This window comes from Talpa occidentalis, unplaced genomic scaffold (assembly GCF_014898055.3).
Source record: "Talpa occidentalis isolate TD23 unplaced genomic scaffold, MPIMG_talOcc4v2.1 talOcc4.13, whole genome shotgun sequence".
Classification (NCBI taxonomy): Eukaryota; Metazoa; Chordata; class Mammalia; order Eulipotyphla; family Talpidae; genus Talpa; species Talpa occidentalis.
In genome coordinates this window covers 6,478,825-6,495,291 of record NW_023601322.1, presented here as the reverse complement: position 1 = coordinate 6,495,291, position 16,467 = coordinate 6,478,825, and the positions used below count along the sequence as shown (strand labels likewise).

Here is a 16,467-nt window from a genome sequence, read left to right as displayed (position 1 = left end):
TTCCACCAGCAATGTTTGAAAGTTGTTGAAAATGTTTCCACCAGCAATGTTCGTTATTTCATGTCCTTTCAATCACTTCGTGTTGTCATTGATTTTTATTATTTAAGCCACTCTAGTAGGTGTGTAATGATATTAAATTATGGTTTTAATTTGCATTTTCCAAATAAATAATGATGCTGAACATCATTTCACGTGTCTCTTTGCTATAATCTCTCAGTTAAATGCCTTTTGCTGACATTAGAATTGGCTTGTTTCCTCTTTACTGTTGAATTTTAAAGGTTCTTCCTTTGTTCTAGATATAAGTCCTTAGGAAATATTTTGTTTTCAAATATTTCCTGCCAGACCACAAATTATTTTTCAATTATTTTAATGTCTATTCTCTGCTTCTAATTTCAATGAAGTAAAATTAATAAACTGTTTTCCTCCTATGAATTCAGCTTTGATGATTCATCTAAGAACTCTTTCTTTAGTAAGAGAAAAATTTTACTTGTGTTTACTTCTAAAAGTTTTGTAGTTTTAGGGTCTCCCTGGTGGCGCAAGTGGTTAAGCACCGCACTATGAAGCAATTCGAAGCCTCTGCAGCACGAGTTTGATCCCCAGCCCGCCAGGGAGCAACCCACATGGCGCAGCAGACCTCTCCTGACTTGCCCACTGCTCCCCTCAGCAGTGTATTTCAGTCAATCTGCCTGTTCTGCTCCCCACTCTGTCTCTGGTGAATCCTCTCACCCCCCCGCATCTCTGGCCTGTGCCCCTGCTCTTGTATGCAAAAATAAACAAATCTTTAAAAAAGTTTTTTTTAGTTTTATAACTAATTTTACTACTAAAGTTTTGTAGTTCTAAGTTGAAAACTAAATCTCTGATATTTTAAAAATAATTTTTGTATAAGGTGTGTAAGGTTTATGTGGAATTTTCCATTTTCTTCCTGTGAATATCCAGTTGCTCCAGCAAAATTTGTTGAAAAGACTGGAACATTTGAACATATCTATATGTCTTTCTTCAATACTGTTCATATCATTCAGACTTTCAAATCTACTATAACATGAAAGATGCTATTATAAAATATGGGTTTAATTTTTACTACTAATTCACCATCTTTTGTTTTGATTTGCATACTCAGAGGTGTTTCATCATCGTGCAGAAAGCACTTTTGAAATAAAATAACCTGGTCAACAAATAAACAAATATGAAATTACTTTAGAGGGAAAATGGCAAATGCAAGTCATTGAATTATTGCTCTAGAGATTTAGGAAAACTTAATTGGTGTCAACCTAATCAAAATAAATCAAGAATCTGACAAAATCAAAACTTCAATAAAACCACAAAGTGACCTCAATAATATGCTTATATTGGCATTTGTAACTTTTTAATCTTTATTTTATAACCAATGGGTTCCTTCAAGCATCAAATGGAAGGCATTACCCTGCTATCACCTTCTGCTGTAATGCACCTTGACGGGGCTGTGTCTATGAATGTCAAGTGCACAGACACCTTAGAATTCATGCAAAATCTCTTGATTGGAATAGGTCCCATTTGAAGAACTTGTACTGCAAGCCTACTCTTCACTGCTACTGTTAATATTTACAAAGTTCAATCCTCCTGATTTATCATTCAATAGTTCTTTATCTTATGAAAGTACTTTATCTTTATGAAACCCTTGTAAGGCAGGACAAAGGTGTCATTTGTTTCCTTTTCCTAAGGAGGAGATTGGTATTCAGCATGGTTAGGTTACTATCTGATTTGGGATGTAAGGATGTCTGGCAGGGAGCCCTTTTGCTATGCACCAGGTAATCTTCCTGCTATTGTTATTTACTGTTGTTTGATCTTCATTCCCACATGAGAGGAAACATGTTTGAATGAAAACCCGTGGTTTCTGACACACACAATGTTTAGATAATAATGAGGCATACCAATCTGTCCACACAAGTACCTAAGAGAACACTGCAAAGCAAATATTCACAGCAACCCTCGCTGAAGGACCACCTGTCTCTCCAAAATAGGGGACCAAACAATAAAACAAACAAACAAAGAAAAAAAAAGCAAAACAAAGGAAAGCATTAGAGTACATAAAAGGAATAAAATTATTTTGCAATTCTCATTTTTTCTCAAATGATAAAAGAGGCATATCCATTAAATTTACACAGATACACTCAGTTATGATTGGAAAACACACACACTCTCTCTCTGCTTTATGCCTGAATTAATAAATATCTTTATTTTTTTTTAAATTCTGGTCACTTTGTAGTCAACAATGAAAATCATCTTGAAAGAAAAGGGTTTATTCTTTAATTTTCTGCCTTTTTTTTTTTTTTAAGAAACAAGCAAGATCCTATTTTAGATAATTAGGAAAATGTTCTATAAAATAAACTTTTGTCCTAAGATATATGCAGCTTCATGGAAATGCATTTGGGGAATTCTGAATTTCTTTAATGCTTTACTTTTGCTCCCTCCACTTTTTACAGTTTGCATTTAAAAAATGAAGCAGGGCTTCCCTGGTGGTGCAAGGGGTTAAGATACAACCTATGAAGCTCACTGCAGCCTCACTGCAGCCTCATAAGTTCAATCCCTGGCCAGGGAGCTACCCACATGGCACAGCAGACCTCTCCTGACTTGCCTGCTGCTCCCCTCAGTAGTATATTTCAGTCAGTCTGCCTGTTTTCTTTCTCACTCTGTCTCTGGTAAATCCTCTCATCCCCCACAACTCTGGCCTGTACCCCTGTTCTTGCATGTATAAATAAATAAATTTTTAAAAGAAAATGAACCAGCAAAACTCATGGAAAAACTCATAAGGTCTCACACAGTCACATCATCAGCCTTAACAAACAACATCCACAAAGCATTTTGCATTGATATTTGTAAACATGTTTTAAAAATCTTACAATCTTGATGTCCATATAAAGATAGAAAGGGAAATTGTTGCGCCTCTGTGACAATCTAATGATTGCTCAAAATCTAATTGCCTTATGTTCTGTTACTTCAAGACTCATTTATGTGGGGACTCTTAAAATCTAGGTGCCAATTTGTAATATTGTTTTTCTTTTTCATTTGGTTTGAGGTGCATTACTAAATAATCAGCATCCCAAAGTACCCTTTATTCTTGTTATTATTTCTAAATCAAATAAAAGTATCTATATCCTTAATTTATTTTTTATACTCTGTTTATAAACTCACTCTGCTGTATTTCTATACACATAGGTAATTCATTGACAAGTTTTCTCTAAGTAATATTTAAAAAATGCTCACTCTCCTTCTGCAGTAGAAGACATGTTCTCAGTGGACCAAGGCATTATCACAGGGTCACAGTACAGATACTTTTTAAATGGTAGTGACACTTATTTGAAATTTATGTTCATTTGTTTTGATATATCAGACACAGTAGCTATATATTATAGGGAAAGTCCAAGTGTTGCTCTTAATATGTTTATACTTATATATTACTTTATCTTTGCCATGATATGCATTAAAAATACAAATTAATTTAAATGTGATGACTGCTATAAAATTACAGAAGATAATTTTTTTATTCTATTGACTAAACAAATAGTTACTGAATCCCTTGGGTTAGCAGATTTTTTAAACACTGGAGAAATTTGGAAGTGGAAAATTTGAATTTTCCATGTTAGCTGTTAAAAAAAAAATGAGTTTAAAATAGATAGGCTCACAACATAAGGGCATGTAATTAATATGGCTAAATAAAGCTTAGTTTTATAATTTCAAAATGGGAGGAATACATGGCAAAAGTTTAGATATCAGCAATTTATTGTGGGTTCTTACCTGACCAGAGTCTGCATTTTCACAAACAAACGTCCTATAGTATTCAGAGAACTCAGGAGCATGATCATTAATATTAAGAACTTTCACAGACACAGGAACTTGAGAAATCTGCTGCGTGTTGTCTGCAAATTGAATAAGGGAATGAAAGCACAAACATTAATGCTGTGTTAGGGAGGCAGGCTCAGGAGTATTGCACTAGGGGCTACATGGTATGGTTCTTTTTTTAAATATTTATTCATTTATGCACACAAGAACTGGGGTGCAGGCCAGAGGTGGGGGAGAGTGAGAGGATTCATCAGGGACAGAGTGGGGAGCAGAACAGGCAGATCTACTGAAATACACTGCTGAAGGGAGCTACTGGAGAGACAGGAGAGGTCTGCTGTGCCATGTCCTAATCTTCCTGGCCGGGACTGAACTCATGTTGCAGTGGCTGGTGACTGCTTGATACTGCTGTGTCTTTAACCCCTGTGCCACCGGGAGAGATCTAATATGGTATGTTTTTATTTTACTTGACTAAAAGCTATCCAAGAAAAAAAATCTCCATATAGATCATTTATTAACAATACCCAGAAATATTGTTCTCAATTCACTCAATTCAACTGATATTTATTGGTGACTTTCACCTGCAGGAACTGATGAAAAAGCATAGTAAAAAAAGATGGGTATATAGACATCTTTTTAAAATCTAGGAGCTGTTGGACATATCCATTATCTCATTAAGTCCTGATGAATAAGTGTAACATCTACCCCAACTTTACTGATAAAAACATGGGGAAACCATTTAGTTTCACCAATTACGGTTAAATGACTGCTTAGTCTTGACTGGAGAGGTAAAGGCAGTTTAAGAAGACAGTAGTCAGACTGCAGCTAATAAACTGTATTATATACTTGAAAATTGCTGATAGTAAATTTTAGATGTTCTTATATCACACAGATACTAAATGTAACTATATGCAGTGATGGCTTTTTATTATTTTACTTTATTTTGGTACAATATATAATTTCTCCCCTCTGGTATAGTCTCTGTAGTTCTTCCACCACCAAAGCAGCCATAATTGTCATAATGGATGTTAACGAGACTTCTTGTGCTGATTATTTTGCGATATATACAAATATCAAATCATTATATTGTTCAACTAAAACTGAAGTTACATGATAATTACACTTCAATATTTAAAAAGTCAGCTATCAATGTACTTAATGACTGTATTTTTCATTGTGGTTTTAAAAGAAAATGGACATGGAATAATCTGAATATATGTTAGTATAAAATAATTATAATTTAATCTATGTAACAGAAATATCCCCAACTCAATATTTGTGTTAAATATCATGCAAGAGTAAGAGATGGTGAAGCCCCGAGAGCAGGACATAAATCTCTTCTAGGACCTAGATTAAAAAGGTCAATTAGACATATCTTGACTCACTCATTACACTGGGAAAGCTACCATAGTATCCAAGACAACGGTATGCAAATGCGTGAGATCCAGTTAAATTAATACAGAATAGTTTATATTACTCCTAAATAACTGGAAAAACCCAAATGTATATCAGAAAGGAATTGGGGAAAATAAATTACAACCATACTATGAAGTGGTAGATGCTTATTAAAAATGAATAAGTCAATGAAACAAATTTATTACTATTATGAACATTATACATGCATGACTTAAATTTTAATCTTGGTTCTTAGTTTGAAAAAATGCTTAACCATTGTCAGTTGGCTTTCTGTAAAATGGAAACAAAACAAGTATCTTACAGCACCATTTGAAGACTAAATTAATACATGTAACGCATTTAGAACAGCATTTACTGTGAAAGTACTAAACATTATTTTGTCTATTAACCAGAAGTAACATGTATTCTATCTTATAAAATGATATAAAGTATGCTGCAGCATATTATACTATATATTTATATTTCATTACTTTAAACCATTCCTTTATATTCAAAAAAAAAAGAACAGTGGAAAGGTACATGTTATTAATGAATGAGGAGAGGAAGATGCCATTGTTTGTCTTAATGTCTATAATCTATGCGCTATTTTGTTAATGGAACAGCATTATATTTGCAATTTGTATGGAAAACTACAGTTTTTTAAAGGCATAATTCTCTGTTGAAAATAAATAACTTTCCCACATTCTTTTTTTGGAGAATTTAATTTTAGAAAATTTATAACTCTGAAGTCTTTGTCTCATTGAAATGCTTTCTTATCAATTAAAAACTAAATAAACCTCTTGTCAACTTTACAACTCAGGCTTGTCTTTCTCACATGGGGGCCATCTCTGAAATGTGCTCGCCAGGGAAGAACACACCCCTGTGTCGGTGGGGGTGTAGGGGCCTCACTTCACCGAAGGTCTTGTCCCAGGTTGCATCATTATAAACCTCACAAAATTAAGAAAATTTTAGTTTTCCTTTGGCTATTACCAATTAGCAAGTACAAATTGTCACCCCAACTAGCTAGTGAATTTAGGATGAAATACGTCTGACAGATGATGTCCTCCTACTTAAAGGCTAGTACTTATTTCTCTTGAGAAGATGCTTGTAAAGAGCTGAATCTTCTGGACTACTGAAGGCTAGACCTCCCTGAGATGCTCACAGGGGCCTCACCAAGATATTTAGAAAGGGCTTTTCCAAGACATGGCACTTTAGCACGTCTATTATTTTGAGCGAGGTCAATAGACGTCCTGCAGGCTTATGGGGGACTTTTACCACTCCCTTAACTAACTAAATGAATAGGGAAAATGACTCTTGTTCAGAATCACTGTCAAACATGTAATTACAGAGCATCTGGTCTTCTTTTTGAGATTCCCTTCTCCTCTCCTCTTGAGATTCCCCCTCATTTCTCCAAGATGCCCCAGGCCTCTCTTTTATTTCTTAGCTCAAAATATGTACCGCTATTTTGCCTTATTGTCTTTGGAATCCACATGTCTAAATAACATGTGTTTTTTTCCTCCCACAAATCTCTGTGATGTTGATTTAACTACTCAACTAGTCCAAGAAAAACACAAAGAGGTACAGAAATTTTTTTCTCTTCCCAACACTAAATAAAAAGGTGGAATCTCTTTCTATCTTGGCAATTTCTTAGTGGATTTCCTGTGAATCACATCACATCTGGTTCAGTGCTTTTTAATTATTCCACCTTTGTTGGGAAGTTCTCTGGCTTGCGATGAGGTTTTGTGTGTAATCACATTTCCTTAACAAATGGCAATTTTCAATTAATTAAATATTAAAATGTGTGAGGCTTATTACCTACAAAAATGCATGACCTGTAGACAATATCATTAGAAATTATCATTTTGAGACTCTCCTCTATTTTGTTACATTCAGGGTGAAAACAGATTAAACAATATTAAAATATGAATATATATTGCTAAATATTTTAAAATTTAATTATTATAAAATGAGGCTCATTTTAATGCTTTCAATACTTTATATATTTCACCATAGAACAGCATTTTGCTTAAGTAAGTTAAATGGAAAAATCATTCCAGGTACAAATAAACTAAAGAAATATTAGTGAGAAATTCATTAAAAGTTTTTATCTTTTTTCTGAAAAATCTGTCTAAAATTAAGTTTCAATTAAACCTTTGGCAAGACTATACAAAACAAACACATATCTTCAGAGACTTATTTTAAAGTGGTTAATATTTTTATTCACTTAGCTGGCATGCTGATAAATTGTTTGGTGCTTAGTTTGGGAAGCTTTCCAAGGGAAGACTAAGTATTATGAACTTCATTTGTTGGAAAAATAATCAGCAAAACTGTTAGCCAACCATCTTCAAGGTAGTTCCATGAGGCAAGTGTGTTTATATCAATTTTAGGTTCAGGTGGTTGGTTCATAGTACAATTGTGACTTCAATGGTCAAGCATTTATTTTCATACTGTCGTAGTAATGAAAATATTGGCACCTAACAAATACTTTTTTCAAAATTGCTCTACAATGAATTTTGCTCCTAAAAATATTCAAGACAGAGAAAAGAAATGCAAGATCCTTGGTTACCCAGCGTTACAGAAACTTGTTCAAACCAGTTTTCCCTTAAAATGAAAAAAAAAAAAAATTTCAAAAATACATCTTAAAGATGAGTTAAATAGACGCTAACTTTGTGGGTTTCTGAGACTATCTAGTTATGCATTATTTAGAAATTTCATTGCATATCTTGCAACTATGCTAAAAATAATAATGGGATTATCAAATCTCCACATTTTTTTTATTTTAAAAAATATACATAGCACCAAGAACAGACCTCCATGAATTGTTTAATTCCTGTACTTGACAACATCTCTAACCACCTATTCCTGTAACAGTGATTAACTTCTATGTATTAAATTCTTTGTAAACAGCTATCTTGCAACCCAAATATTTGTATGACTATTTTTGATCCATTTTATGATACTACAATTTGCTTCCACTGTTTTTTAAAAAAGGCAATCAAAATACTTCAAAGTTCCTCTAGAAATCTTCATAATATCTCCCTGATGAAATGCAAGCATCAAATTAATGGGATAGACTATAAATTATTAGGCAAACTTTTCATATCAATACTTACTTATCTTTTTTCCTACTCATTCATGAAAGATAAGAGTGTTTAAGAATACATATAATAAATTTTAAAGATACTGTTATCTAATAAGTCTCATTATAGTACTTCTAATTTAACAAAAGTAAATGATACATTCTTACAAAAATGCAACCTTATATTTAAAATAAGGTAATTGTGAATAGTCATTTACATAATTTATGTAGCATGTTCTTTTGAAACTATTTTATAGAGAAGCACATTTTTTAAAGCTGTGCAGTTTTCCCTTGAGCTGAGTTCAATTCCTTTATTCAATAGTTTTGTAAATACTGACATTATAAATAATTTGTTCTCAGAATTCCCCAATGAATAAAAACCTTCTTGCTTTTCAAATAAACATCTTTGTGTTTTCTGACACCAAAAGCCTTGGTATTTCTTCCGTTGCAGTAGCCGGCAACATTTATTCCCTTGTAACATTTGCTCCCCCATCCTTTATTGTTTAGTTAAATGGAAAATGCAAAACCCAGACCCAAGTCCTCCTGCAGTGTTTCCATAGTGCTATTCAAAACAGGACAAAAGCATCTGCAAGGGATGCTTTTCACTCTACCATATCACCAGCCAACTGCTCCATGATGTGACGACTAAGAGATATGTTTAAATACTTTCAAAAAACAATGCAATAAACAAGATTATTACAATTCTATATAAAATTAGTTACATGAAAGAATGTGTTTTAAAACATTTCATGTTGAAAATTTTATTTAGTTCTGCACCAGACTAAATCTTGCAACTTAGTAATAGGAATGATTTTGATAATCATTCTACATTTTGTTATATCCCTTCCTTTGAGTTTGAATCAATATAATCATTTAATAGTTGACTGATTATTTTGAAGACACTATCCAGATGATTTACAAACTGAAAATTCTGAGATATCTGCTTATTACTGAAAATAAAAACTGGCCTCTATTGATTATTGATTTAATTGACAGCCAGATGAGTTCAATTTGAGTATATATTAATATGTTTATGATGTACAGACAACCAATAAATTCTTATAAAGCCTTCATATTCTTCCCAGTAATTTCAATTGAATCTTACTACTTTTGAGTACTTCTATTTTAAAAGCATGTGTTGGAGTGTCACTTTGACCCTACTACGTAAAATCACCTCTAATATCATCTTAGAAATGAACTAAGATACAGGAATTCTATATTTGAAGTCTGGAATAGTCTCCTCATGAATTCACATTATATCAAGTTAGACTTACCCTGATTTTGATTAATGATACAATATTATTGGTCAATGTTTAACTATTTTAAACTTAAAATTTTAATTTCTACTCTATACTTTTACTATTTGAATAGTAGTTCAATAAAGCATGACATTAACTAGATATTACTCTAAATTGAAAATTTTGCTTTAAGGGACTAATTATGATGAAATAAGTTTTATGTATGACTTATTTCTACCCATAACTATTTCTCAAGAGTAAATATGTTTTTCAAAGATCTTTTTTCAATAAACTCTAAACTTCAAAAGGAATCCACAGAAACATATAAAGATAGGTATAATATCACCAGTTATAGGAAAACAGATAAGAAATAGATTTACTAAGATATTTTAAAAAGCATATAACTACTTAATAAAGGATTTTAAAACTTCAGTTTTAAAAATTGAAAACTGAGTTTTATTTACTGATTTTCTAAATTACGGTGATGTGACAATTATATACTGTTTGAAATGATCACTCAATAAGACTCACATGTCTTGACAATTTTTCAAATTTACAGTATAATCTTGTTGCCTATGAACCCCATGTGTATACTTTGTTCTCCTAACTTATTTATTTTATAATGCAAATGGTTACTTCTTTCCATGAAATATTTTTTGCACTAACCATCATTATTGTAAAAATAAGGCAAAACAACATGTGGCACTGAGGTGAGTACTTACATTTTTCTGTGGCTGAAACACTTAGGTTGTACCAAGCACTAATCTCCCGATCAAGAGAGTTAGTTGTGATGATAGTGCCATTGTCATCAATACTGAACACCTGGCTTCTGGTGATAGAATACCTGCAGCAAGAGGGAGATATCCCCACTGTCATAATTTTCTCTGTGTAACAGTTTATACACAAGATTCTTCTTAAGCAATGACAAGTCATTAAATGCATGTGCCACATAATCAATGTGATGTTGCATAATTTTCAATAAGGTACATTCATATATTTAAGATTCACCTCAGTGGATATAGGAAAATAAACACCAAGATGACTTAAGAGCAATGTTTGTTTTTGCTTGTATAAAGGAAAAAAGTTTGGTAATATTTAATAAGAACTAAAGTCTTGATATAAAGAGACTTTATCCCCCAAATAAGGATGATAGATGTAAGGTGTTATTAGGTCATGCATGGGAAGAAGAAACCAGGTAATAAAATTCTGTCATGCAGAAGCCTAGAAAATGATCTCAAATTCCACAATGAAAAAAGTCTTTGAAGTACTCAGCATGTCTTATCTGCTTGCAAATGATTAATAATAAAAATTAAAGAAGAGTAATAGCTAGGGTTCAGTGATAACTTCTCATTGCACATACATTCCCAAAGACTTTGATGAGACATCAATGAGGTTTGCCATAATTATGTGGCAAAAGATGAGAATATTTTAATCTTCAATTGACAGGTCTCTAAAAATATCACACTAATTTGTAGCTTGGTGTTCAGAGGAGAATTAAAATAGAAATTACAGAAAATTAAGCTTTAGAGGAGTTTGGTTTTAACTCTATTTAAAATTGCTTTAAATCTTTATAAGCAATTCACTTACATCAAGACAAGTGATCACATTTCTTAAGAGATTTACTGACAAAAATGAAACAGCAGATTAACAGTTAATTTTGTATAAAAAATTAAGAATCTGTCGTGGTTCTACCATACACCACCCCAAATAACACCAGTCAAAAGTTAGACAGGAAATCATAGTTTCTAGTAATATTAAGCATCCATTAGAAATTAGGAAGCAGTATCTAGGTTGCAATTAAAATCCAGGACCTACTGAAAAAATTAAAGCAGAAATAAAAACTGACATAGGACTCTAGGTAGAACAGAGAAACTAGAAACCTTATTGTGATATTAGCAATATTGCGAAATATGTATTATTTCTTTTGGCCTCTTCCAGAACCACTGATGCTGATCATACAGATGGCTTTGAGTATTTAAAATTCCCCATTCTAAATTATACATAGATTTTTTCAAAATGTAAAACCAATTAAAATATTTATATTCTAATACTAGATATAAATATTTTTCCTTTAACTTTATTTTTAAAAATAGGAGATCAACATCAGAAAATTAATAGATAAATAAAGAAGTGTTATTTTGATATTCATCTCATCTAACTTAGGCACATTTACCAGTGGTAAATTTCCCAGTTAAAAACATGTTTTGAAATAATTTTAGACTTACAGAGATGTTGTAAAAATAGTTCAGAGAGTTTCCATATGGTCTTCACCCAGCTTCTCCTAATGTTAACATCTAATATTAAACCACAGTATTATTACTGTGTAAACACTAAGAAACTAAGTGCTGTAATGCTACAAACTAAACAGAATATATTTGGGATTTTGGCATTAATATATTTTTCCAGCTTTATGGATCTATGGTTGATGAATACAATTTTTATATATTTAGTTGTACAACATGAACTTTTAAGATACTCAAATGATGGGCTAATATTTTTATATACTGTGAAAGCTGATCACAGTCAAATGAATTAACATGTCCATTGCTTCACAGAGAGACCTTCTTTGTGCATGAGACATCACCTAAAAGCTACACTGTGCTGTATATTAGATCTCCAAAATATATTCATTTTACTGTATTTGGATTTCACCAGTTTTCAACTAAGTTTCTTTTTCTATTTTATGAAAAAGGAAATAGGCTGATCCAGACTTCCATATTGCATTAGTTTCTATGTCTCCTCCACTATTCTCAATCTTCTTGCTTTTTATGCTTTAGATACTTTGGAAAAACACTGGTCATTTCCATAGAATGTCCATCAACTTGGGTGTGTCTGATTTTTTCTCATGAGTAAGTAATTTCCATATTTTTGGCAAGAATGACAATAAAACTTGTGCCCTCCTTTGACATCATGTCAATTGGTACATATATTCATTGTAGGCTATTAATGCTGGTAAGAACTTTAGTCACTTGATTAAGGGAGTGCCAGCCAGGTTTCTTTACTATTGTCCCTTTGTAATTATTGTTCCCAGGGATATATCTTGATAAGTTAATATCCTTAGATGAAACATGTCTAAAATAATTACTACTGTCATATACTTTTACTGGAAATTTGCTATAAGTGTAGATTTCAGATATCACACACACACAATGGTAACTGTGTGAGAAGATGCATTAATTACCTTGACAGAAGAACCACTTTACTATGAAATTATATCATCACATTGTACATCATAAATATATACAACTTTTATCTTTAACTTTGGGGAGCAGCATGAGAGGCACTGAACCCTGCTTGGGAACCACACCCCTGCATGATATCCTGGTTTATTATTATTTTAACGATAAATGTACTCATGTTGTGGCTTTTTAACTGCCAACAAATTCATTACATTTAAAATAAGAGAAAGATGTGTCTCTATTAAGTCATATCAGTATCAACTCATGAATTTATTTTGGATATTTAAGCAGTCAAATGTGAAATGTACAGAATATCGTTATGTATATGTTGCCTAAATTTTGACAATCTTGGACATCAGGAGTAATCGTAGCATGATTTCTGGGCCCTTTCAACGTGTGTGCTCATTATTTCATTCCTTTCTACTTTGAAACCACAAGATGATCCAGTAATCCTTGGATTCAGTAGTTTGTAGAAGTGTCACCCGATCTACTTCCATTGCCACCTGTCTGTATTTTCCATGGTTGCCTTATGTTTTCTTCTTACAAGGACACCGGCCATACAGGATGAAAGGTTCTACGCACTCTAGAGGTTCTACGCACTCTAAAGGTTCTACGCACTCAACTTTCACTATGTTTCTGCTTCTGAATTAGAAGGTCACAACTGCTTGTGAAGGTCGCAACTGAGGTACGGCATGTTAAAGCTTCAGCAGATCTTTTTGGATAAATAATTCAACCCAGAGACCAATTTTAATTTTCCTTGGGGGAAATGCTCAAGAGCAGAATCTGGGCATATGGTTAATGTGTGTTAATTTCATAACAATCTTGCATTCTTCTATTTTGATAAACTCACTTGTTATATCTAGATTTTTTTTTTTTTGTAAATACCATGGAAATGTCTATGTAGAAAATCAATTGATGTGTAATGAAAGAACAAAATTCCTTTCCTTCCATTCTTTTGGCATCTCTTTTTCTTGCTATTACATGGCGAGGACTTCAATATCACATTGTTTTGGACTGATGAAAGATTACACCTTTAGGGAATACACTCCTTAGGGAAGAAGGACTGGGTCATTATTAAGTATAATTGCAAGTTTTTTGAAGATACTCTTTATCAAATCTAAAAGCCTCCCTTTTATTCATTAGTATGTCCATGGTTGCTTTTTAAAAATCATGCATGGGTTTCAAATATTACAAATGATTTTTTACATATTTTGACATGACCATACTTTTTTTTTTAAATCTGTTAACATGCCAAATTATATTGAAAAATTTTATACGTGCAAATGTTCCTGCATTCCTGTTATGCATTACTATTTAAAAAAAAAGAGTTGGACTAATTATTCTTTTGTCAAGAGCTTTCTCATCTTGCTTATGCATATTGATCTATTGTGACTATTTAACATTCAATAAATTTGTTACATTTAAAAAAAAAGTATTGCTATTGAATCATATCAATACCAACTCATTAATTACTTGTAATTTTTTATATGTTTTACCAGTGACACTATCTGGGCCTGAAAAGTTATTAATTAAAAAATTAAATTTATATATGTATGTCTTAGGTGAGATATATGTACGTTTTATGATTTTATATGTTTATAGATGTATGACTATACATGCTATATATGCATATATTTCTTACAACTTTCTTTCCACATTTTTCTTTGTACTATTTTTATTTTTACAAGATCTCTGTTTGAGGTTATTCTCAAATAAAAGTTTTCAAAAGTGTGGCCTTGAGTCATCAGTAACATTTTATATCACAGCCAATACACACCATTTAAGAAAGAAAAGGAGTATGCAATTCATTTTGAAAAGAACTTGAGCTGGAAAGCTTACAACATGAGATTCTGATGTTTAGAAGATTAATCTCTGGTTCACCTCAAAATTCCTTTTAATGGAAGTCTTCATTCCTCTCAAAGTGCTGAATAAATAAAACATGACCTTGCAATGTTTTCTTATTGCTAACAGCTTTTGCAAGAATCATCTGAACAAATGATTCTCCCATGGATGTTTCTCTAAAGGCCTTTACAGAAGTCTTAGACCAAAGGCACAGACACATAAAGCCTTATCTTTCCAAGCCTGATGCAGCTCCCCAGTGTCTTTCAAGGATTTGGAGGCATCCTTTTTTGTGCATATAAAGAGTGTTTAATGACAGCCTTTTCTTTAAAAGGTGAAAACTATCCCTGACACTTTTGAAACACCCACAAAATAAACAGGGTTGTTGCTCAGACACTTAATTATTCAACATTCTGTATCTTTTTATGTATGTGATTGTTGGTAGATTCTCAAGTGATTTGTCTGAATTCATCGGCTACAGGTTTATAGTATTCTTTATTATGATGTCTGATGTTTATAGATTTAATTGTTATGTGCTTTCTTCATTTCTGATGATTGTGTCTATTTTTCTTTTTTTCATTTGGTGGTCTAGCTAGAGATTGATCAATTTTATTGGTGTTTTGAAAGAACCAGCTTTTGGTTTCATTGTAATTTTCTATAATTTTTGCACTGCTTTTTTACTTCCCTTTTTATTTCACTTCTTGACTTGGATTTAACTTGTGCTTTCATTCTAACAAAGTAATACACCATCGCAATCATATTTACAAACATTTTCAAATTTGACTATAGACTTAATTAGAAAGGGAACTTCAAAAATCTTCAGAGAATGAGTCATACAGAACACTGGCAGTAAACCTCTTATATCTGGAATATAAATAATATCATAATATATAGTGCAGGTATAAAATGAAAATTTTAAGGAAATTTCCTCATGCTTAAATAATCACATCATTTCACTTGCACATCTAAATAGTGCATTCTTCCTTCAGACCTATGCCCTGGGTTTTCTTGGTATTTAAACATACAGCTTATTATTATAATTCATATAAAGGTGTATCTTAGTTCTCAAGTTTTTGTGGCCTAAACAGTGATAAAAATTTTCTGTAAAACCACTTTACTTATTCCATCCTAGATTTGCTAAATCTGACAACACAAGTGATTCTTAATTAGGGGGGGAAAGCTAGAAAACATGAATTTTTAGGACTAAGTATAATTCACTTTATTTATTATAGTTTAGTATTTTTTTCCTCAAGTATTAGAATAACTCTGAGGACAAAGTACATTTATCTATGATTTCCTTTGGTTTCTGCCTGTGCTATCATGGAGGCTTATAGAATAGATATTATTAATCTAATGCTGAAATTGAAATTATTTAGCATTTTGGTTTTAATCATTTTCTGGATCTTTTACTTTCTTACTTAAAATCAGATTATACCACAAGCAAACAAAAAGTTGTCATTCTAATATCTGCAAAGCAATCTTATTTAAAAGGCACCTCTATGAAAGGTATTAGAATATACTCTTTTGGTAGTTGCTCACAAACACTTTTTTAAGCAATTAATTTTAGTATAAAGCTGAAAATTATTACCAAAACATTTTGACATAAAATAAGTAACCACAAGTAGTGATGACACAACAAAACACATGATCTCTGTGAAAATTTAGGCATGATTCACTAATTTGTCTAATGTACTTGCAACATTTTTTCTTATAATAAACAATAATTTTGTATGATTTATAAAATTATACCATGTTTTTGTTGGTAAAGCATTCCCCATTAATTGCCTAAATTACACCACTAAGATTAAATATTTAAATTGTTTCCAACACTATAAATGATAATAAAATATACTATAATGAATAAATTAATCATTAAAGCACTTTTGCAATTACATATTCTTTACTATTCCCAGAAGAACAATGA

General features: G+C 31.9%; 1 protein-coding gene across 1 annotated transcript in view; it reads right to left on the bottom strand.

Moving 5' to 3' along the window:
• The window catches only part of CDH19 (cadherin 19), a 66,092-nt gene that overhangs the window by 10,821 nt on the left and 38,804 nt on the right, over positions 1-16,467 (bottom strand). The window contains exons 8-9 of the mRNA XM_054693995.1: positions 10,248-10,369; positions 3,772-3,893 (exon numbers count right to left, since the gene is read on the bottom strand). Of these exons, the coding sequence (XP_054549970.1) occupies positions 3,772-3,893; positions 10,248-10,369 (244 nt within the window). The remainder of the gene's footprint in view (positions 1-3,771; positions 3,894-10,247; positions 10,370-16,467) is intronic.